General features: G+C 42.3%; 1 protein-coding gene across 1 annotated transcript; it reads left to right on the top strand.

Annotated features, from left to right (window-relative positions):
* Nucleotides 1-12,610: 12,610 nt before the first annotated feature.
* LOC311112891 (phospholipid scramblase 2-like) lies at nucleotides 12,611-22,207 on the top strand. The gene is made up of 7 exons (XM_084156031.1): nucleotides 12,611-12,856; nucleotides 17,325-17,737; nucleotides 18,022-18,064; nucleotides 18,287-18,507; nucleotides 19,338-19,499; nucleotides 19,728-19,889; nucleotides 20,055-22,207. The coding sequence occupies exons 1-7, from the start codon at nucleotides 12,844-12,846 to the stop codon at nucleotides 20,079-20,081; spliced, it is 1,041 nt and encodes a 346-aa protein (XP_084012157.1). The 5' UTR covers nucleotides 12,611-12,843; the 3' UTR covers nucleotides 20,082-22,207.
* Nucleotides 22,208-22,685: the final 478 nt, after the last annotated feature.

The following is a 22,685-nucleotide window of genomic DNA, read 5'->3' as shown; positions in this document are numbered from 1 at the left end:
GATATTCAACATGATTTAAAACTTTAGGCCACAACCTTTTCTTTAGAGTGTTTGTGGTGATATTGAGCAATGGGAAATCTATCCTATTTTAGTGTTTATTTATGGATGTTTAATAAAGATGAATATATTATACTGTTATAGGCTATTCAAGATTATTTACCCAGCCCTCTTGAATGATCAGAGTGAAGTATGATAGTTCATTCAGGCCGTTTAGCGTTTAAAAAAAAAAGGTAAGTTCCGGTCTTCTTAACTGGGTGTGTCTCCCATAGACCCAATGCAATAGCAGCTGGGTTAGGTCTAATTAATAGTTCAATGGGCTTGTTCGACACTGCAGCCGACAGTGCAGGCGACAGCCGACTGACTGATCTACAAAGAACCTTGCATCATAAATAACTACTTATTATTATTTGGCGATCAGTCAGTCACAATTGACCCTTGATACATTACGGGTTAGATCCTCTCGAACACGTCCATTGACTTTCATTGAACCTGAAAAAAAACGAGTGGGGTGTCTCTTCCTCTTCCGTCTCTGGCATGATGACGAGTAACACACAGAGGATTGGTAGGGTTCATAATTCAAGGTTATTGTGCTTGGAATATATATACTATGAATCAGATAAAACCATGTTTATCAAAATGGTTACTTTGGATCCTGGATTACTGTATTGTGAAAGTAACCAGTTAACTCAATGTACGTGACTGGAATAATATACACAGTGGAAAATGCCTGAGCCTTGACTTGGCTCACAGCTCCCACATCCTCTATACATCTTGAAGCCTCAAAGCACGCGGACACCACGCGGTTTACGAACCATAAAGCGCATGTGCGTCCCAAATGGTATGTGTGCTCGCAACCTGGAGACGTTTCTTGGTATCGCGTGAGTCATTAGCTCTGGTCCAGAGCGTTATGTTAACCACTGTTGCTTGTGCAGCTAGTACAAGCTAACTACCTAACTAGTAGACGCTAGCTAGCTGGTACACACACTAGCTAGCTAGCTAGTACACACTATAGGGCGTTCACTCACTGCTCTAGAATGTAGCTAGAGTAAAACGGGAAAAATTCAAAAGGGTGCTACAAAATGTATGTCAAAACGTAGTTTTCTTTGCCCTATGTGATTATTAACCACATAAATAATCATTATGTTGTTCTCTACAATATTATAACCTTAATGTACTTGACAGTGTAGATGAAATAAGAACGTTCATTTGCTGTGGTCGTTTCTATTTAGACCGTGCCGCTCTTGGTTGTATCTCTTCCATATTTGGCGTTGGGAAGGTACCATTTGGCGGTCTATCCGCGGGTTGGACCAATCAAAATCAACTTGATACCCTCGTCATTTTCATCTCCAGATCCTTGTCTTTCACTGGCTATATTGCCTATCAATCTATGTTGAGGGGCCTTTCTATGGCGATTTAAAGGGAAAGACTCAGAACTACACAATAAAAACAGGAACAGATTGTCGTTATGGAGGGTGGATATTGAAATTCAGTCTGTTAGCATATATATATATACGAAACAATTTCAAAAGATTTGACTGAGTTACAGTTCCTTTAAGGAAATCAGTCAATTGAAATAAATTAGGCCCTAATCTATGGATTTCACATGACTGGGAATACAGATATGCATCTGTTAGTTACAGATAGGTGGGGGCGTGGATCAGAACCAGTCAGTATCTGGTGTGACCACCATTTGCCTCATGCTGCGCGACACATCTCCTTCGCATAGAGTTAATCGTGCTGTTGATTGTGGCCTGTGGAATGTTGTCCCACTCCTCTTCAATGGCTGTGCGAAGTTGCTGGATATTGGCAGGAACTGGAACACACTGTCGTACATGTCGATCCAGAGCATCCCAAACATGCTCAATGGGTGGCATGTCTGGTGAATATGCAGGTGATGGAAAAACGGGGACATTTTCAGCTTCCAGGAATTGTGTACATTTCCTTGCAACATGGCCGTGCATTCTTTTACATTTACGTCATTTAGCAGACGCTCTTATCCAGCGCGACTTACAAATTGGTGCATTCAACTTGTGATAGCCAGTGGGACAAGCACTTTTCTTCTTTTTTTTATGGGGGGGGGGGGGTAGAAGGATTACTTTTATACTATTCCAGGTATTCCTTAAAGAGGTAGGGTTTCAAGTGTCTCTGGAAGGTGGTCAGTGACTCCGCTGTCCTGGCATCGTGGGGGAGCTTGTTCCACCATTGGGGTGCCAGAGCAGCGAATAGCTTTGACTGGGCTGAGCGGGAACTGTGCTTCCATAGAGGTAGGGGGGCTAGCAGGCCAGAGGTGGATGAATTTAGTGCCCTCGTTTGGGTGTAGGGTCTGATCAGAGCCTGAAGGTAAGGAGGTGCTGTTCCCCTCACAGCTCCGTAGGCAAGCACCATGGTCTTTTAGTAGATGCGAGCCTCAACTGGAAGCCAGTGGAGTGTGCGGAGGAGCGGGGTGACATGAGAGAACTTGGGAAGGTTGAACATCAGACGGGCTGCAGCGTTCTGGATAAGTTGTAGGGGTTTAATGGCACAGGCAGGGAGCCCAGCCAACAGCGAGTTGCAGTAATCCAGACGGGAGATGACAAGTGCCTGGATTAGGACCTGTGCCGCTTTCTGTGTAAGGTAGGGTCGTACTCTGCCAATGTTGTAGAGCATGAACCTGCAGGATCGGGTCACCGCTTTGATGTTAGTGGAGTTAGCAGAGGGTGTTGTCCAGGGTCACGCCAAGGTTCTTTGCACTCTGGGAGGAGGACACAATGGAGTTGTCAACCGTGATGGCGAGATCATGGAGCGGGCAGTCCTTCCCCGGGAGGAAGAGCAGCTCCGTCTTGCCTAGGTTCAGCTTGAGGTGGTGATCCGACATCCACACTGATATGTCTGCCAGACATGCAGAGATGCGATTCGCCACCTGGTTATCAGAAGGGGGAAAGGAGAAAATTAATTGTGTGTCGTATGCGTAGCAATGATAGGAGAGACCATGTGAGGATATGACAGAGCCAAGTGACTTGGTGTATAGAGAGAATAGGAGAGGGCCTAGAACTGAGACCTGGGGGACACCAGTGGTGAGAGCACGTGGTGCAGAGACAGATTCTCGCCACGCCACCTGGTAGGAGCGACCTGTCAGGTAGGACGCAATCCAAGAGTGAGCAGCACCGGAGATGCCCAACTCGGAGAGGAGGATCTGATGGTTCACAGTATCAAAGGCAGCAGATAGGTCTAGAAGGATAAGAGCAGAGGAGAGAGAGTTAGCTTTAGCAGTGCGGAGAGCCTCCGTGACACAGAGAAGAGCAGTCTCAGTTGAATGACCAGTCTTGAAACCTGACTGGTTTGGATCAAGAAGGTCATTCTAAGAGAGATAGCAGGAGAGTTGGCTAGAGACGGCACGCTCAAGAGTTTTGGAGAGAAAAGAAAGAAGGGATATTGGTCTGTGGTTGTTTACATCGGAGGGATCGAGTGTAGGTTTTTTGAGGAGGGGTGCAACTCTCGCTCTCTTGAAGACGGAAGGGACATGGCCAGCGGTCAAGGATGAGTTGATGAGTGAGGTAAGGGAGAAGGTCTCTGGAAATGGTCTGGAGAAGAGAGGAGGGGATAGGGTCAAGCGGGCAGGTTGTTGGGCGGCCGGCCGTCACAAGTCGCAAGATTTCATCTGGAGAGAGAGGCCCTCACATATCAGTTTGCAAACTATGTAAAAAATATATATCATTGAGTTAATAAAGCTGCATACAAACATGGTTTCTTGAGTAAGGCAGCTCCAAAATGCAGGTGTTTCAGCCTAGCTCAGAGCTTTCTGTGGTGGTGGGGCAAGCCAGCAGAAAATAGGAGTGTTGCGCCGTGATTGGCTCAGTGTTCTGTCACTCATGGGGACACTACGTCACCGCCAAGTCTAAGTCCTTAGTAAAAAATTCAAGCCCTTTGGGTCCTGCCATAGTTACATTAGAAGTGCCTTTCCAAGAAGGCTCAAGGTCATTGGCCACTGTTAAAATGATGTCAAATCACATATCTACAGTAGCTTTAATTGGACTGATCATGTCAACATCATACTTTCAAAATCTTAGCTAGCAGTCATCATCATGAATCAAGTCGACAATCTACTGGCAAATCCTTTTTAATCCTTGTCATATGAAGATAAATTATAGATAAAACCTTCCTGTTCAAGTGAGCACATCACAACAAGGTGAATCCAAAAATGTATTATATGCTGCTGCATAAATGATGTAATATGCCAGAGAGATATGTATACTGTAGCTAAGAAAGTAATACTAAGTATATGTTGTGTAGTAAGCTGTTAGTAGCCCATGTGCCTCACCCTAATCATTTGGTCTATTTTCACCTCTTCATTTCGCTTACTGTTCTGACTCGGTGGTGCACATGTAGGCCATAACCTGTTTTTGAGAAATGTAATCATCGAATATTGTAAGAGATTTCATTGTCTGCTTCTATGCCCCCTTTATTTATCCTACGGTTCTGACTTGGTGAATTCTGTCGCTGTACTTTTCAAAAGTGCTGAACAAATAGTTACATAGACTACGTCCGTCCTGGCTCGCTCATTAATGTCTTTATTTTTTTTTATTTTTTTTTATTTGGGGTAGATCAGCTTAATATTGCAGATATATTGTAACTTCCATCAATGTAATTGTCTGCATCACTTCCAATCCCCCATGTTCTTTATATATATATATATACTCCCCTTTATTACTTTTCAACCCCGCCATCCTTTCCCTACTTGGGGTAAATTAGTGAACAACAATGCTTAGGCCTCTACTTCCAGCTTATACTTACTATCTACATTTTATGGACACAGTCGATTTTACAATAATTTTATTTGTTTTTGCTCCTGAACTACTTCTACTCTCAACCCCTCCGATCATTTTCATGATGTCCATCCGGTTTGCTTCTATATGCCATATACAGTGGGGGAAAAAAGTATTTAGTCAGCCACCAATTGTGCAAGTTCTCCCACTTAAAAAGATGAGAGAGGCCTGTAATTTTCATCATAGGTACACGTCAACTATGACAGACAAATTGAGGAAAAGAAATCCAGAAAATCACATTGTAGGATTTTTAATGAATTTAGTTGCAAATTATGGTGGAAAATAAGTATTTGGTCACCTACAAACAAGCAAGATTTCTGGCTCTCACAGACCTGTAACTTCTTCTTTAAGAGGCTCCTCTGTCCTCCACTCGTTACCTGTATTAATGGCACCTGTTTGAACTTGTTATCAGTATAAAAGACACCTGTCCACAAACTCAAACAGTCACACTCCAAACTCCACTATGGCCAAGTCCAAAGAGCTGTCAAAGGACACCAGAAACAAAATTGTAGACCTGCACCAGGCTGGGAAGACTGAATCTGCAATAGGTAAGCAGCTTGGTTTGAAGAAATCAACTGTGAGAGCAATTATTAGGAAATGGAAGACATACAAGACCACTGATAATCTCCCTCGATCTGGGGCTCCACGCAAGATCTCACCCCGTGGGGTCAAAATGATCACAAGAACGGTGAGCAAAAATCCCAGAACCACACGGGGGGACCTAGTGAATGACCTGCAGAGAGCTGGGACCAAAGTAACAAAGCCTACCATCAGTAACACACTACGCCGCCAGGGACTCAAATCCTACAGTGCCAGATGTGTCCCCCTGCTTAAGCCAGTACATGTCCAGGCCCGTCTGAAGTTTGCTAAAGTGCATTTGAATGATCCAGAAGAGGATTGGGAGAATGTCATATGGTCAGATGAAACCAAAATATAACTTTTTGGTAAAAACTCAACTCGTCGTGTTTGGAGGACAGAGAATGCTGAGTTGCATCCAAAGAACACCTACTGTGAAGCATGGGGGTGGAAACATCATGCTTTGGGGCTGTTTTTCTGCAAAGGGACCAGGACGACTGATCCGTGTAAAGGAAAGAATGAATGGGGCCATGTATCGTGAGATTTTGAGTGAAAACCTCCTTCCATCAGCAAGGGCATTGAAGATGAAACGTGGCTGGGTCTTTCAGCATGACAATGATCCCAAACACACCACCCGGGCAACGAAGGAGTGGCTTCGTAAGAAGCATTTCAAGGTCCTGGAGTGGCCTAGCCAGTCTCCAGATCTCAACCCCATAGAAAATCTTTGGAGGGAGTTGAAAGTCTGTGTTGCCCAGCGACAGCCCCAAAACATCACTGCTCTAGAGGAGATCTGCATGGAGGAATGGGCCAAAATACCAGCAACAGTGTGTGAAAACCTTGTGAAGACTTACAGAAAACGTTTGATCTGTGTCATTGCCAACAAAGGGTATAAAACAAAGTATTGAGAAACTTTTGTTATTGACCAAATACTTATTTTCCACCATAATTTGCAAATAAATTCATAAAAAATCCTACAATGTAATTTTCTGGATTTCTTTTTCTCATTTTGTCTGTCATAGTTGACGTGTACCTATGATGAAAATTACAGGCCTCTCTCATCTTTTTAAGTGGGAGAACTTGCACAATTGGTGGCTGACTAAATACTTTTTTTCTCCACTGTATTTCTAACTGTGCTCTTTCCCAAAAGGTCCCAACATACAACCTATATACTTATTATGAACACAGTTTGCTTACATTATTAGTTATCTTGTTATTATTTGTTATTAGTCCCATCCTTCAACACCTCCATATAGGATTTCTATTTGCCATATATATTTCAACTGTACTGTGATGTCATTGCTTCTACAGAGTGTGAATTAAAAATAAACATTTTTGCTAAAAGTATTATTATATTATTGATCGATTGACTATGACTTTTCAGATCACCCAGTAATGCTATCTGCAGGGTTAGCTCCAAGTAAATATTGCAATCCTTTAGCCATTCCTGGACCTGTGTCCAAAAACAAGCTACAAATGGACAGAACCAAAACAAATGATCTAATGATTCTGTCTCTTCACAGCAAAATCTGCAGAGCTGGGAAGATTGTATCCCCCATATAAATAACATTCTATTGGTAGCAAGAATTTTATATAATAATTTAAATTGAAAGATTCTAATTTTTGAATCCGGTGTCGTTTTGTGTGTCAGTTCATAAACACTATGCCATGGGATCGGTACGTCAGAAATCTCTTCCCAACTATTTTGCAATCTATATGGGACAGCTGTCAATCCTTTGGTCCTTAAATGAAACTGATATACTGTTTTATTTATCACAGTTTTCCTTAACCAATTATGTTCTTTAATGCAAGGCCGACAGACAAGTTCCTTACTTGCTCCCCCTTCCTCTTCCATTTTTGCGGTAAGGCTGCAATTATTTGGTTGTAATTTTGGGTAGAGCAGACATTTCCATATGTTTTTGTTAGCTGCATGTGCGACATAACTCAACCAGTCCTACCGATGATATCATTTACGAAGATTATACCTTTTTTAAACATTATGTCAAAAAAAAAAAAAGTTTTTTTGTCAATTAGTATATTTGAATTTAACCACAATATTTGTTGCATTATTTGTTCTGTCGTTTCTGGAGGATTAAATTGAAATTGCAACCAACTTTCTATGGCTTGTTTTAGAAATAGTGATATTTGGGAGATGATTTCCTTTTCAAATAACTGAAAATGAGTGTTTGTAATCTGAATAAAGGGAAAAAGGCCATTCTTGAACATTGGGTGAGACAATCTTACTAATTTGCTTGAGAACCAGTTCGGATTTAAGTATAACTTTTGTATGACTGAAGCTTTTAGTGATAGGTCTAATGCTTTAATATTTAATAATTTCTGTCCTACGAATTCATATTCATTATATAAATAGGCCCTTTTAATTTTGTCTGGCTTGCCGTTCCAAATAAAATGGAATATTTTTTTTCTCATATAATTTAAAAAACTGTTCGCTAGGCGTAGGCAAGACAATAAGCAAATAGGTAAACTGGGATAATACTAAAGAGTTAATCATTAATGGCTTAATCAAAATTACGGATTGCCTCTTATACGCTTGTCGTCGTCCCCTTATGCCATAGTTTGTACATCTCAATTGTCAGTAGAAACCACATTTGTTTAAGCAAGTCAGCCATATCGGCTATGTTTTTTGAAAAGGCAGTAAATGAGGCTGAATGAACTGTTTCGCTGCCAGACAAGGCTCCGCTGATAGCCAGGTGTAGCAGTGGTAAGGTGTTGGGACTGATGTTGGTACTCTGCTGTTGGGACAGCTTTATGTAGGCCCTAACAGTTTGTGGTTACCCTTATAGTGCAATTCATGTATTGTTTAGTGTTGTGTAGTGGCTTTGCAGGCATGCATCCCACTTTGTTTTTTTTTGCCCCACCAAGATTTACATGCTAAAATCGCCACTGCGAACAGAGTGGACAACATTTTGTAGACTTAAGTTGTAAAAAATTGCTTTGTTTAGGAATGCAAGGGCGAATTGAGTTATTGCAAACGCACACTTCACAGAGTAGGTGTTCCCTAACGGAAATATGCAAATACATGCTAGAACGTGCCAATAGATCTTGCTAGCTCGTGCTTCACTCTGCCCACTATGATTAACCACTATGATTCCTTTGCTCCCATTGGAAACGAGAAGCTGTGGTCTATCTTGGGTTAGCTATAAAAAATCTTTGGTTCTATTGAGCAGTGACCACTTTCTGATCATGCCCATGATGACCAAATAATGAAAGACAAGCACTGTAGTTTTGAGTTCCACAAAGTGGGTGTGGAAGAATTGAAAAAATTGTTGCTATCTATAAGGACAAACCACCTGGTGCTGACAACCTGGATGGTAAATTGCTGAGGTTGGTAGCAGAATACATTGTGACTCCTGTTTGCCACATCTTCAATTTAAGCTTAGAAGACTGTGTGTGCCCTCAGACATGGAGGGAGGCAAAGGTCATTCCGCTACCCAAGAATAGCAGAGCACCCTTTAATTGTTCAAACAGCCGACCAATCAGTCTGTTACAAGTGCTTGATCAAATACAAAGTGATTTTACAGAAAACAACTTAACAGACTTTCAGCATGCTTATAGGGAAGGGCACTGAACATGATCGGCACTGACATAAACGACTGATTGGCTGAAAAAAATATATAGTAAGAAGATTGTGGGAGCTGTTTTGTTAGACTCCAGTGAAGCTTTTGATGTCATTGATCATAACCTATTGCTGAAAAAACTTAGGTGGATTTTGGATTTGCATCCCTTGCCTTATTATGGATTGAGAGGTACCTATCTAATAGAACACAGAGGGGTTTTGTTAATGGAAGCCTCTTTCATGCAAATTCAGTTGTGTGGTGTACCACAGGGCAGCTGGCCAGGGCCATTATTGTTTTCTGTTTTTACAAATGACCTTCCACTGACCTTGAATAAAGCCTGTGTACGCTGACGACTCAACAGTATAAACGTCGGCTGCAACAGTAAAATAAATAACTGAGACACTTAACATAGAGCTCCAGTCAGTTTTAGAATGGGTAACTAGCAATAGGACATTGTATTATTTCTTTGTACTCCCTGACGAACGCCATGCAGCCGAAACGTGTCGGATATTTTAAAAACCTTGTTTCTATTGAACATGCCATACAAATAAAGGCATTTTAATTAATTATATGAAGAGTGCCTTGGTCCTCCTTTCTTTTTGATGACCAATTCACCCCTTTTACCAAAGAGCACCTTCTGTCTACCAACATTTACTATTGTGTACCTTAGTAGCGCTTCCCTTCCTCCTCTTTCTACTAGTGCTAAATATCTCAAACTAAAAGCATAATTTTGGGGACAAATCACTAGCTCAATGCTAAATGACGTAAATGTAAACCTCGTTTAGATCTATTATTGAATAATGTGGCTAATGAGCAAGTTAACGAGATTAAACTGCTGGATGTAACCCTAGATGGCAAGCTTTCATGGTCAAAACATATAGACTCAATGGTTGCTAAAATGGGAAGAGGTCTGTCTATGATAAGGCGTTGCTCTGCCTTCTTGACATCTCAGTCGACCAGACAGGTCCTACAGACCCTAGTTTTGTCGCACCTAGACTACTGCCCAGCTATGCGGTCATGTGCGGAAAAGAATGACATGTAACATGGAAATGGGCCCTGTGTAGCTCAGTTGGTAGAGCATGGCGTTTGCAACACCAGGGTTGTGGGTTCGTTTCCCACGGGGGGCCAGTATGAATTTTTTTATAAATAATGTATGCATTCACTAACTGTAAGTCGCTCTGGATAAGAGCGTCTGCTAAATGACAAAAAAATTAAATAAAATAAAAAATAATGTAAATTGCAGTTGGTCTAGAACAAAGCACTTAGATGTACACGGAGGGAAGTGTCAGTAACATGCATGTCAGTCTCTCCTTGCTCAAAGTTGAGGAGAGATTGACTGCATTACTATGGGTTCTTGTGCGAGGTATTGATGTGTTGAAGGTACCGAACTGTCTGTTCAAGCAGTTGGCACATAGTTCGGACACTCATCGGTACAACACAAGACATGCAAACACAGGTCTCTTCAAAGTCCCCAGGTCCAGAACAAAGGCTGGGAAATGCACAGTATTAAATAGAGCCATGACTACATGGAACTCTGTGCCAGCCCAGGTAACTCAAGCTAGCAATAATAACAGTTTTAATAAAACTGTTAAAATAACACCTTACTGCACAAAGGGGACTGTGAAGAGACACAGACATTTTATGTCTTGTAATTTGCACTGTACTATGTATTAGACCTAGATATTGTGTGTACTGTATGCACTGATATGTGGGCTATGTGTGATGTTTTAAATGTATGTATTTCAGTCCTTGACTAATAATGTTCTCTACTATATATTATGTAATGTTTCATGTGGACCCCAGGAAGAGTAGCTGATGCTTTTGCTGCGGCAAATGGGGATCCTAATAAATACAAAAAATGCTCAATTCTCAGAGTAAATCGTCTGTAACGTTTCAACCATATATGGTAGAGACATGAGGTTTGGACTATTACTTTTCTGACGCAATTCTGTATTGAATGGACATATTTGTATGAACCTTGAATGAATTAATGTTATGGGTGAACACCCTACACACTTACTAGCTAGTACAACACTAGCTAGTACAACACTAGCTAGCTATCTAGCTAGCTAGTACACACTTGTTAGTACCTAGCATCTAATTCTAAATGTAATTTCACCACGTGCTGTTTGTAGCAGTAACACAGCGTCCTCTTTGGTACCAATTGACATCTTGTCTCATCTCACAGTGTCTGTGGCGTGAGATGGTACCTGCTGGAGCCAGACCCTATTGGAAGAAACTGAAATGCTTATTGGGTGTACTGTACTGTGTATCAAACAAGTTGTGTAACCACATGCTTTTAGAACATTGAGTGGCAAATTGCACTTATGCATAGAGTACCACATAATACCCATAAAACCTAGCGGTCAAACAGGGAAATGGTTCCAATCGTTTTCCACCATTCATTTCTCCCATAGGGGATTTTAGAAACACTTAAAATAAGGGCTGTGTTTCGTGTAGGCTTAACCCTGGTGTGACGTTTTGATAACCGTGTAAATCTCTCTAGGACAAAGTAACTTTTATCAATATATTCGCCTGCATTTACCCCTCAAAAATGAAATGCTAATGTGGCTATTATAAAGAACTACAATTGCCATGATGATCTGGACGAGACTGCTCAATCGAGGCAAAGGTAAGAATCTCTGGATGAACTATCTAATGTAAGTTAAATGTAGTAATTAATTAGCATTTTCGAATCTGAGAGTAAATAGTGCCAAATATATTGATAGAAGTCACCTTGTCCGAGAGAGATTTACATGTTTATCAAAATGTCATGCCAGGGTAAGCCTACACGAAACAGCCCTTATTTTAAGTGTTTCTAAAATCCCCTATGGGAAAAATGAATGGTGGAAAAATGATTGGAACCATTTCCCTGTTTGACCACTAGGTTTTATGGGTATTATGACACCTCCACTGTGGGGCTCTATGGTTTAGATTTTATGTTGGAGAATATGACAGGAGAAAGTTAGCTGTTATAGCCGTCTTATTGTGAATGGTTTGTCTGGACTGGTGAACATGTCTAGTGTCATTCTCCCTCTCATTCACAACAACCCTGCTCTCTCTGCTCTGCTTTTTATAGCCCATGCCCAACGACCCATCATTGTCCGATGAAATCGGGGAGGGGACTGTGAATCTGTCTCTTAAAATCCGTCCGTCCGTTCATTTGTACATTAGTCACACGCGATATCTCAGACAGAACTGGCCCGATTTTGACGAAACTTGGGTGAATGATGCATCTTGCCATAGAGATCAGGCATTTACACAATTACACTGATTGGCCAGATGGTGGCGCTATAACAAGAGATTGCATTTTCAAACTTTGAAAGGTCACGCCCCTGTTTTGCCTAAAGTCATGAAAGGTGATGCATAGGTCCCTCTCCTCAAAAGGAACAAATTTGCCTCCGGGACCCATAAGGTCCACCATGATGGATTTTCCTCCATTTAGAATTTTGTGAAAAACACTTAAAATGCTACTCTTCTGGCACCGAATGACCGATCTGCATGAAACTTGATAGGTGGCATCTATGGACAAAGGTCTCAACTCAACATTTTCCAGACTAGTACCTAAAACAACATGGCTGCTATTGACCAATAAACATTCATGTGGGCGTGGTCTGGCACAAACGCATATAAATCAGTCAAGGATATTCGTATTGTAACACAATTTGGTACACATGCTGCAAACACTGTCAAGACACAACATATGCAAGAGCATTCATATCGACCACATGGTGGCTCTATAACGGGCACATGTTTATATCTCTTGATCTGTTTGACTCAGAGTGCTGAAATTTGTCTTGCCATAGTTTTATTTTTGTCTCCATAGAGTCTACGGAAGTGGACAAGAGAGGAAGTCCGCCTGCTATCCACTGTGCGTCTACTAAGTCATCATGTCAGCCCCAGGTAAATGTCTTCTGAATATCTGTTGATTTAGATATCATATTATACTGGGGTTGCTGTTTTGTTTATTTTCTCATAAATTGCATCTTTGCAGGATTACTTTTTGTCTGTGCTCATAGGCCACTTTTCAGTACATAACACACAGATGCGCGCAACTTTTGGCTGAAAGAAAGCCATCGCCATCTGCGCCCATTCAACCTAGCCTAGATTTACGTTTTTATTACTTATAAACAAAATAACTGTTTTGGGTTCTCATACGCTTAAAATGTTGTTTTGATTATTGCTGGAACAGTCACCAAGATTATATTTGGTTGTGATCTTTGCAAAATAACTATTTTGGATGCAGCGGTTGTTAGCTAGAATGATAATGCTAATTGACATAGGCTGTAGCAAAAGCTAGCCAAAGAGCCATTTTACTGGTTAAAGTTGAAGTGTTTTTTTAAGTATATTTTTGCGTTAATGACAGACATTACATTAAGCAGGACATTCATACGAGCCTTAAAATACAATTATAATCCAAAAGTTGTGTGAAATGCACTCATAAGCAGCATGAAAATTGAGGTGTTTTTTGCTGGCTTTCTATGAGAACTCCCCCTTGTTCTCAGCCTGGTGTCATGGACTAGACGTAACATCATAAATGTAAACAGTCAAATTAGTATGATATGTTACGTTTGGTATGGTTACATAAGACTGATGGTTACGTCTAGCAACCCAAAGGTTGCGAGTTTGAATCTCATCACAGACAACTTTAGCATTTGAGCTAATTAGCAACTTTTCAACTATTTACTACATTTTAGCTACTTTGCACCCTACTTAGCATGTTAGCTAACCCTTCCCCTAACCTTAACCCTTCCCCTAACCCTTTTAGCTAACCCTTCCCCTAACCTTAACCCTTTAACTTAACTCCTAAATTTAATCCTAATCCCTAACTCCTAGCCTAGCGAACATTAGCTACATAGCTAGAATTTGTAACATGTCACACGTTCTGCAAATCCGTAACATATTGTACATTTTTGCAAATTTGTAACTCATTGTACGTTTTACAAATTCGTAACAAAAAATACGAATTGTAATTCGTAACATATACGAAATGGGTGATGGACATCCACAAATTAATACACTGCTCAAAAAAATAAAGGGAACACTTAAACAACACAATGTAACTCCAAGTCAATCACACTTCTGTGAAATCAAACTGTCCACTTAGGAAGCAACACTGATTGACAATAAATTTCACATGCTGTTGTGCAAATGGAATAGACAACAGGTGGAAATTATAGGCAATTAGCAAGACACCCCCAATAAAGGACTGGTTTTGCAGGTGGTGACCACAGACCACTTCTCAGTTCCTATGCTTCCTGGCTGATGTTTTGGTCACTTTTGAATGCTGGCGGTGCTTTCACTCTAGTGGTAGCATGAGACGGAGTCTACAACCCACACAAGTGGCTCAGGTAGTGCAGCTCATCCAGGATGGCACATCAGTGCGAGCTGTGGCAAGAAGGTTTGCTGTATCTGTCAGCGTAGTGTCCAGAGCATGGAGGCGCTACCAGGAGACAGGCCAGTACATCAGGAGACGTGGAGGAGGCCGTAGGAGGGCAACAACCCAGCAGCAGGACTGCTACCTCCGCCTTTGTGCAAGGAGGAGCAGGAGGAGCACTGCCAGAGCCCTGCAAAATGACCTCCAGCAGGCCACAAATGTGCATGTGTCTGCTCAAACGGTCAGAAACAGGCTCCATAAGGGTGGTATGAGGGCCCGACATCCACAGGTGGGGGTTGTGCTTACAGCCCAACACCGTGCAGGACGTTTGGCATTTGCCAGAGAACACCAAGATTGGCAAATTCGCCACTGGCGCCCTGTGCTCTTCACAGATGAAAGCAGGTTCACACTGAGCACGTGACAGACGTGACAGAGTCTGGAGACGCCGTGGAGAACGTTCTGCTGCCTGCAACATCCTCCAGCATGACCGGTTTGGCGGTGGGTCAGTCATGGTGTGGGGTGGCATTTCTTTGGGGTGCTCGCAAGAGGTAGCCTGACTGCCATTAGGTACCGAGATGAGATCCTCAGACCCCTTGTGAGACCATATGCTGGTGCGGTTGGCCCTGGGTTCCTCCTAATGCAAGACAATGCTAGACCTCATGTGGCTGGAGTGTGTCAGCAGTTCCTGCAAGAGGAAGGCATTGATGCTATGGACTGGCCCGCCCGTTCCCCAGACCTGAATCCAATTGAGCACATCTGGGACATCATGTCTCGCTCCATCCACCAACGCCACGTTGCACCACAGACTGTCCAGGAGTTGGCGGATGCTTTAGTCCAGGTCTGGGAGGAGATCCCTCAGGAGACCATCCGCCACCTCATCAGGAGCATGCCCAGGCGTTGTAGGGAGGTCATACAGGCACGTGGAGGCCACACACACTACTGAGCCTCATTTTGACTTATTTTAAGGACATTACATCAAAGTTGGATCAGCCTGTAGTGTGGTTTTCCACTTTAATTTTGAGGGTGACTCCAAATCCAGACCTCCATGGGTTGATCCATTTGATTTCCATTGATAATTTTTGTGTGATTTTGTGTCAGCACATTCAACTATGTAAAGAAAAAAGTATTTAATAAGATTATTTCATTCATTCAGATCTGGGATGTGTTATTTTAGTGTTCCCTTAATTTTTTTGAGCAGTGTACATACCATGCGATATGTAACATATCATACTAAATGGAGTGTCTCGGATTTACTTACAGAATAATACAAAATTCTCTGACACCAGGGTGGTGTTCTGCCACCATCTTGTGCCCAACGCCCTCATGCTGCAATGTTTGCGAACACAGAAAGGGGTCTATAGTGTGTGAATGTGAATCTGTTTGACATCACAAACTCTCACTGTGACTGTTTGGTTGATGAGTCTCTTTCTGAATGAATGGATAACTAACTGAATGACTGGTGTTTTTCTTCACCTGGGGTGTAATCATTAGTGCACACCTTAGCAAAATTGCAAACGGAAAACCTTTTAGCAACGAAAACGAGAGTTTCTATTGGACAAATTCAGGTAGGTCCCTCCCCGTTTCATTCTGCTTGCTTCCGTTTGGTTCTGTTTGGTTCCTAGTGAATACACCCCTGCTTCTACTCCACATTCCTCGAGGCTCTCAACTGAAACTTTACCCTCTCCAACAGTGTTGAAGTAGGAAAAGGATGTTTGAAATTTCTTATTTTCCAGGATACTAAAAAGACCCATCCCAATTTTGACCAATGTCAATTCATATGTTCATACATTTTAAATACACAATGAAAAGTGTTATTTGCTTCCAAAACAATATTTCCATTTGTATTTTTCCATTCAGTAGTTTACAAAAAGCAAAAGTGTGAACATCTGCTGGTCTCAACCTTCCTACTCTTGGTGTAGGTTTGTCTGTAATCCAGGGGCAATTTCTCAGTAAAAAGCAAGCTAGTCAACTTTTTTTGTTTTCCTTCCTAGGTAGGAATGTGGAAAGGGGTGGAGCGATAGGTCCAAATGTCATAGTGGGTTGCTCTGCTCACATCTGGGTGATTCCATACCAGCGGAAATATTTTTGGGAATCTCAGATTGTTCTGGCAATTGTCACATAGTAACTTCATTGGGAGGAAGGATGTTTGACATTGTTTTTACATTTGTATCACAAACCATTTTCGAAAAAAACATGATGAAAATGGCAATTTTAGGCCCTTTTTAGACCTATACATGCCCTCCTATAAGACTCTATGATCTGTGAAACGTATATGACAGACATCTTGTCATTATACTCCTTTTTATAGTGTGCTTTTAAATATGGAGTATGTCTAGATTCTGAAATGTAATTTCTCACCTTAATTTATTCAACATTCAAAATATTAATATCTCAAAAGTCCACTTTTGATTTAGCTTGTTTTTAGCCATTGTTTGCCATCCAGCCACTGCCTGATAAGAATAGTAAGCAATGGTGAAGATGCTTTGACTGGAATTAGATTCTGAGCAGGAGAGCAGGACGACCGCAGATTCTTGACAACACATAATCACTAATTTCCCTGTTGCACCATATTGCAATTCTCCCTGGGTATTTCCCCCATAGGATTTGTATAATGCTATTATTCCAATGTATTCGAGATAATAATTTGAAACCAGAGCTTGGCGTGTAAAAGGCTGACTGTTGATATAAACGTAAAAGATTATTGGGAGAATGATGTGGAAAATGACTTTTGTTCTTTGCAGTTTCCATTGAATGAGTGGTGCTTTGTTGGGAATCCATTGGTGTACAACAATACGGCCCACTTTTGTTATGCAAAACAGTCATTTCCTTAATGCAGAATCTCCAATGCACTTCATGAGCTTTAATAACACCAGTTCATGCTCCCTACATATTTGCATCCATAACTCCATATTCATGTGTAGCTTTTTGTCAATCTGAATATATTGTCAATATGAATATATTTATGATACCCACTGTTTGTATTTCCTCCTATAGGTTACCTGTCCCCTCACCAGAGTCCTGGAAGTTACTCCATGGACCCCTACCCTGTTCCTCAGGGGGGGTATGGTGACCCTAACCATGCTCCCCTACCGGTTGGCTTCCAAATGGGCTACAACCACCAACAACCACACCCAGGCCAGCCTGTGATGTACCAGCCTGGACCAATAGGCCCAGGTCCTATGCCCATGCCTGAATACGGTGCACCTCAGATGGGCCCCAGTCCAGGCTATGGTGGTCCCATGCCTGGGCCTGAATACGGTGCACCTCAGATGGGCCCAGGCTATGGTGGTCCCATGCCTGGGCCCGAATACGGTGCACCTAACTCAGGCCCTCCTGCAGCCATCTCCCCAGCCCCTGCAGCAGTTGTTCCTGTTGGAGTTCCACCTGGTCTGGAGTACCTAACACAGGTAGGTTTGCTTGGGAAGAGTAGCATAACAGGCTGTCAAATACACTGATTTCACAAACATCCCTCTGCATGGCACACATACACAATCCATGTCTCAATTGTCTCAAGGCTTATAAATCCTTCTTTAACCGGTCTCCTCCCTTCAGCTACATTGATTTGAAGTGGATTTAACAGGTGACAACAATAAGGGATCATAGCTTTCACCTAAATTCACCTGGTCAGTCTGTCATGGGAAGAGCAGGTTTTGTACCCTCCGTGTATCTCATACTCTGTTCTGTGTTTCAGCTTGACCAGATACTTATACACCAAAAGCTGGAATTGCTGGAAGGTGAGCTCGCTAGTCTTATCTGAGTACAGAGAGAACAGAAGTAAAGGCAATGGAAAACTAAGGTAATTTTTACTGGTCACCATTCTCACCTCATCGATAAATCATGAGGAGAACTGACCACCACCAAACTACTGTTTTCCTGTTTACGTTCCTGGGTTTCTGTCCTCTCACCTTCCCCACCATCCCCTCTTCCTTTTCCTCCCTCCGTTCCCCTCTCCTCAGCGTTCATTGGCTTTGAGACCAACAACCAATACGAGATCAAGAACAGCCTGGGTCAGAAGATCTACAAGGCCAAGGAGAAGAACGACTGCTGCACACGCTACTGCTGTGGCGCCCTGCGTAGCTTCGACATGAAGATCAAGGACAACACGGACCGCGAGGTCATCCGCCTCATACGACCCTTCCGCTGTGCCTCTTGCTGTTGCCCCTGCTGCCTGCAAGAGGTACGATGGGGCGCTGAACACTGAGACAAATATTTGACTACTTTGACTATGTACACGGGACACAAACCAGGAAAAAAAATAGACAAAATCATAATATTGAGTCTTAATGTGATAGAGAAGGAGTAAAGGGACAGGTCACCTAAAATGCAATTGGTTAATTTATCCTCAGGTTAGCATTAGCATTGCTATACAACTCTGTATGAATTACAAATTAACGATGCTAATGCTAAAAAGTAAAACTGTTGGACTGGAAGCCATTTTGGACTGTCCTACCAAATCCCTAGTCTCTGTGCTTTGTAAAGACCCATGAATGACACTGAATGGTCCTTTGTCAGTCCGAACCCTCTCCCAAACTGTCTTGATCTGGTGTCGTCTCTTCACCTTTCAGCTCTGTCTCTATTGAATCACATTGCTGGCAAGCTAACGACAGCACATTTTGACCAGTGACATTATTTAGAACTCTGGATCTGGACCCACTCGGGTCCTGGATAGGGACTCTGGTATTCTGGTACAGGTGGAGCCGTAAAGTACAGTACAGTACATTCCCATGAGACGTTAAGGTCCCTTATGACTGCCCTTTCACACATTAGTTCAGCATCTATGACTAGCCCCACAGTTACCATGCGACGCATATTACCTTTGCCATGGCAGTGATTGCTACGCCAATATCAGACACCAATGCACTCATCAAATTAGTGCCCTATTGCATGCTGAATTAGCTTTCCAGTAACCCAAGCACATACTATTTAAAGCTACAGTGTACGGACCGAAGCCTGATTTTAAGCATGGTGAAATACCTTTCTAATTTTGTGTATGTGTGTCCCCCTCAGCTCGAGGTCCAAGCTCCGCCTGGCACCACCATAGGCTATGTGTCCCAGGACTGGAACCCCTGCGTGCCCAAGTTCTCCATCAAGGGGGCCAACAAGGAGACCGTAATGAAGCTGGAGGGACCCTGCATCGCCTGCAACTGCTGCGGGGACGTCAACTTCGAGGTGAGGGGTCATATAGTTTGGGCTTTCTTTGGCTGAAATCAGTTGATAACTGTCCTATTTAACTAGAACAAACCTAATCTTTGACTTTGACATTGCTTTTAGACCAGAAAAGACTGGATAAGTTGCCCTTTTCTCTACACACCCATCCAATCCTTTCAGAAGTAGTGATGAGGTGAAGCGGCCAGAAATCTTTGTCTCTGACCCATGTGTTTTGCTGCCCCCCCGTAGCTGACGGGGAAAGATGGAGGCAAGCCCATCGGCCGCATCAGTAAGCAATGGAGTGGCCTGATAAAGGAGGTCTTCACCGACACGGACAACTTTGGCATCCAGTTCCCCCTGGACCTGGACGTCAAGATGAAGGCTGTGCTCATGGGTGCCTGCTTCCTCATCGTGAGTCCATCCGTCTGTTTTAAATATAGATATATTCAATTAAAATGTAGATTTTTTTTTAAATCACAGAACTTGACATGTGTAAGGCCTATTACTGAGCTGATAAGATGAGCAGTTGTTAGAGGACATTTCGTTGACATTTCATTCCTCCTTTCCGCTTCACAGGATTTCATGTTCTTCGAGAAGGACTGATCACTTGAGTCAATACACTCTGTTTTTCCATTCCCATTCGGAACCCTCCTTTTTTCAGATTCCGTTTGAAACTCCTTCCTTATTCGAAACCTTAGAGGAAGCTGCCATTCCGTGCCCGTCCCAGAACTCTTTCTGTGTAACACAACATGAGGACTTATCTGATGATGAGCTTACCTTTGAGCCAAAATGGCCTCTGGACTGTTTCTGTGTATCCATCCAAATGTAAGAATCAGCAACTGGGCTTTGACACATAGGCCTTAGTTTTCTTTCAATGGGTTTCTCCACTCTTTGCATGGAGTGTTTGTATCTATGTTTTCTCATATCTATCTGTTTCATCATATCTATGTTTTTTGTATTTGTTTTCTATCAAATAGATGTTTTGGTTATCTGTATACATTTGGGGTTCAGAACAGTATGGAAAACTTGACATGTTCTTAACAAATACTTTATTTCAGTATTTTTTTGGTGTGACTGCCATGGCAAGCATTTTATAATACCATACCGCTTCAGTATTAGATTCTAGATTCCTTATTTGGGAATTTCTGTTTTGTCCGTGTGCAATGATCATATTTAGCATCAACATGTCATTCGTAAAGCAAATGTACACTGAGTGTACAAAACATGACAGACCGCTCTTTCCATGACAGACTGACCAGGTGAATCCAGGTGAAAACTATGATCGCTTATTGATGTCACCTGTTAAATCCACTTCAATCAGTGTAGATGAAGGGGAGGAGACAGGTTAAAGAAGGATTTGTGTCAAGAACTGCAATGCTGCTGGGTTCTTCACGCTCAACAGTTTCCCATGTGTATCAAGAATGGTCCACCACCCAAAGGACATCCAGCCAACTTGACACAACTGTGGGAAGCATTGGAGTCCACATTGGCCAGCATCCCCGTGGAACGCTTTTGACACCTTGTAGAATCCTTGCCCCAATGGACTGAGGCTGTTCTGAGGGAAAAAGGGGATGCAACTCAATATTAGGAAGGTGGTCCTAATGTTTTGTTCACTCAGTGTATATTTGTCCAGGCCTCAATTGTTCCTTGACTAGCTCCATTAATTCTCGCTGTCGATAATTCTAATGTTATAACTTCTAATAGTAACTGTATCCACTGGGGAATTGGGAGAGTGAGGTGATTGCCATCTGAGCCAACATTTTTTTGCAGCAGTGCTCCCTGCCAGCAGTAATCATCTCTGATTGATTGAGAGATTCAAGAAGCTATCATCATTAAGTAACATAATTGATGCAAAGCATTGAATATTTACATTCATGCACTTCAAAATGAATGTTGTAACTTTGTCCCAGAAGCATTTAACTGCAGGGCACTCCCACATAATATGGAGGAATGTGTCTACCTGATTTAGGGGACACAGTGAACAGTTGGGAGTTGGGGCCAATTTCATTACAAAACGTTTCCTTGGTGTTAAATATAGTGTACTTTTGTTCATGGGGTGAGTATGATGTTGATTCTTTGTGCACTGTCTGGGGAAAGTGTTGTATATTTGTATTAGGTAATAAGGGTCTGGATTCAATCAGTAGTGCTGAAGATCAGCGTTATAGCGTGATTGAAATTTAAAGGCAAGGTTTCTGCATTCGCAGAGACTGCATTTGCGGTAAAAGCTGCATATGTTGGCTCAATCGAAAATTACCTTTAAATTTCAACTGTGCTACCACGCATATCTTCAGCACTACGGATTGAATTCAGCCTTGGATCAAACAGTTGTGGTAAATAAAGCAGTTTTGTACGATTTTGTACCTTTTCGTTCTGCATGACCTGTATTTTTACACTAGGTGCTCGATTCAATCCGTATCACTGAAGAGCTGCGCTACAGCGCAAAATAAATGTAAAGCCAATGTGTTCGCGGAGACTGCATTCACGGTAAACGCTGCTTATGTTGGCTCAATCAGAAATGACCTTTACATTTCATTCGCGCTACAGCATATCAGTGCTACTGATTTGAATCGAGCCCTAGGTTTGTGATTCAATCGGATCACCCCATTTTGACTATGCACCTTTTTAAAGGCAATGTTTCCGCATTCGCAGAGATCACATTCAAAATAAACACTGCAGGTGTGTCGGCTCAGAAATGAGCGCAAGTCTTCCGCAGTCCGGATTGAATCCTGACCTAGGTTTTGCAAGTGACAGACACCGCTAGGCCAGTGGCCACTGAGGGTGGGAGGGGTGGAGAGAAGTGTTTATGAAGCCCAGCAAAATGAGAGACATCTGGTACTAATTGGAAACATTGATCCTGTGGCCTTACAGGCTTTTGGTCTCTCTCTCCAGTCTCCATCCACCTTTTTTCAAGTCATGGGCACAATTACATTATGGCCCCTAGTCTCATTCCCTAACTCTTACCCATTCCCAAAGTGGTAGTGGCAATGTGCCAGGAGGACTTGAAATGTAACCAAGCCCTGCAGTAGAAAGGAAAAGGCTGGGACCGGAAAGGGAGAGGTGTTCCCATTACCCCCCCTGCTGGAAGCATGCTGAGGTGCAGGTTAAAATAAGCTCATGTCCCTCCCTATTAGTATGGATTCTCCAGCCCTATGTGACCAGCTCCTCCTGTAAAGCTGTAGTTATAGACAGCGTAATGAGAAGCTCACA

Source organism: Coregonus lavaretus, assembly GCF_964263955.1.
Source record: "Coregonus lavaretus genome assembly, chromosome: 39".
Classification (NCBI taxonomy): Eukaryota; Metazoa; Chordata; class Actinopteri; order Salmoniformes; family Salmonidae; genus Coregonus; species Coregonus lavaretus.
The sequence above is the reverse complement of the archived record's forward strand: the minus strand, read 5'-3'. Positions and strand labels throughout refer to the sequence as shown.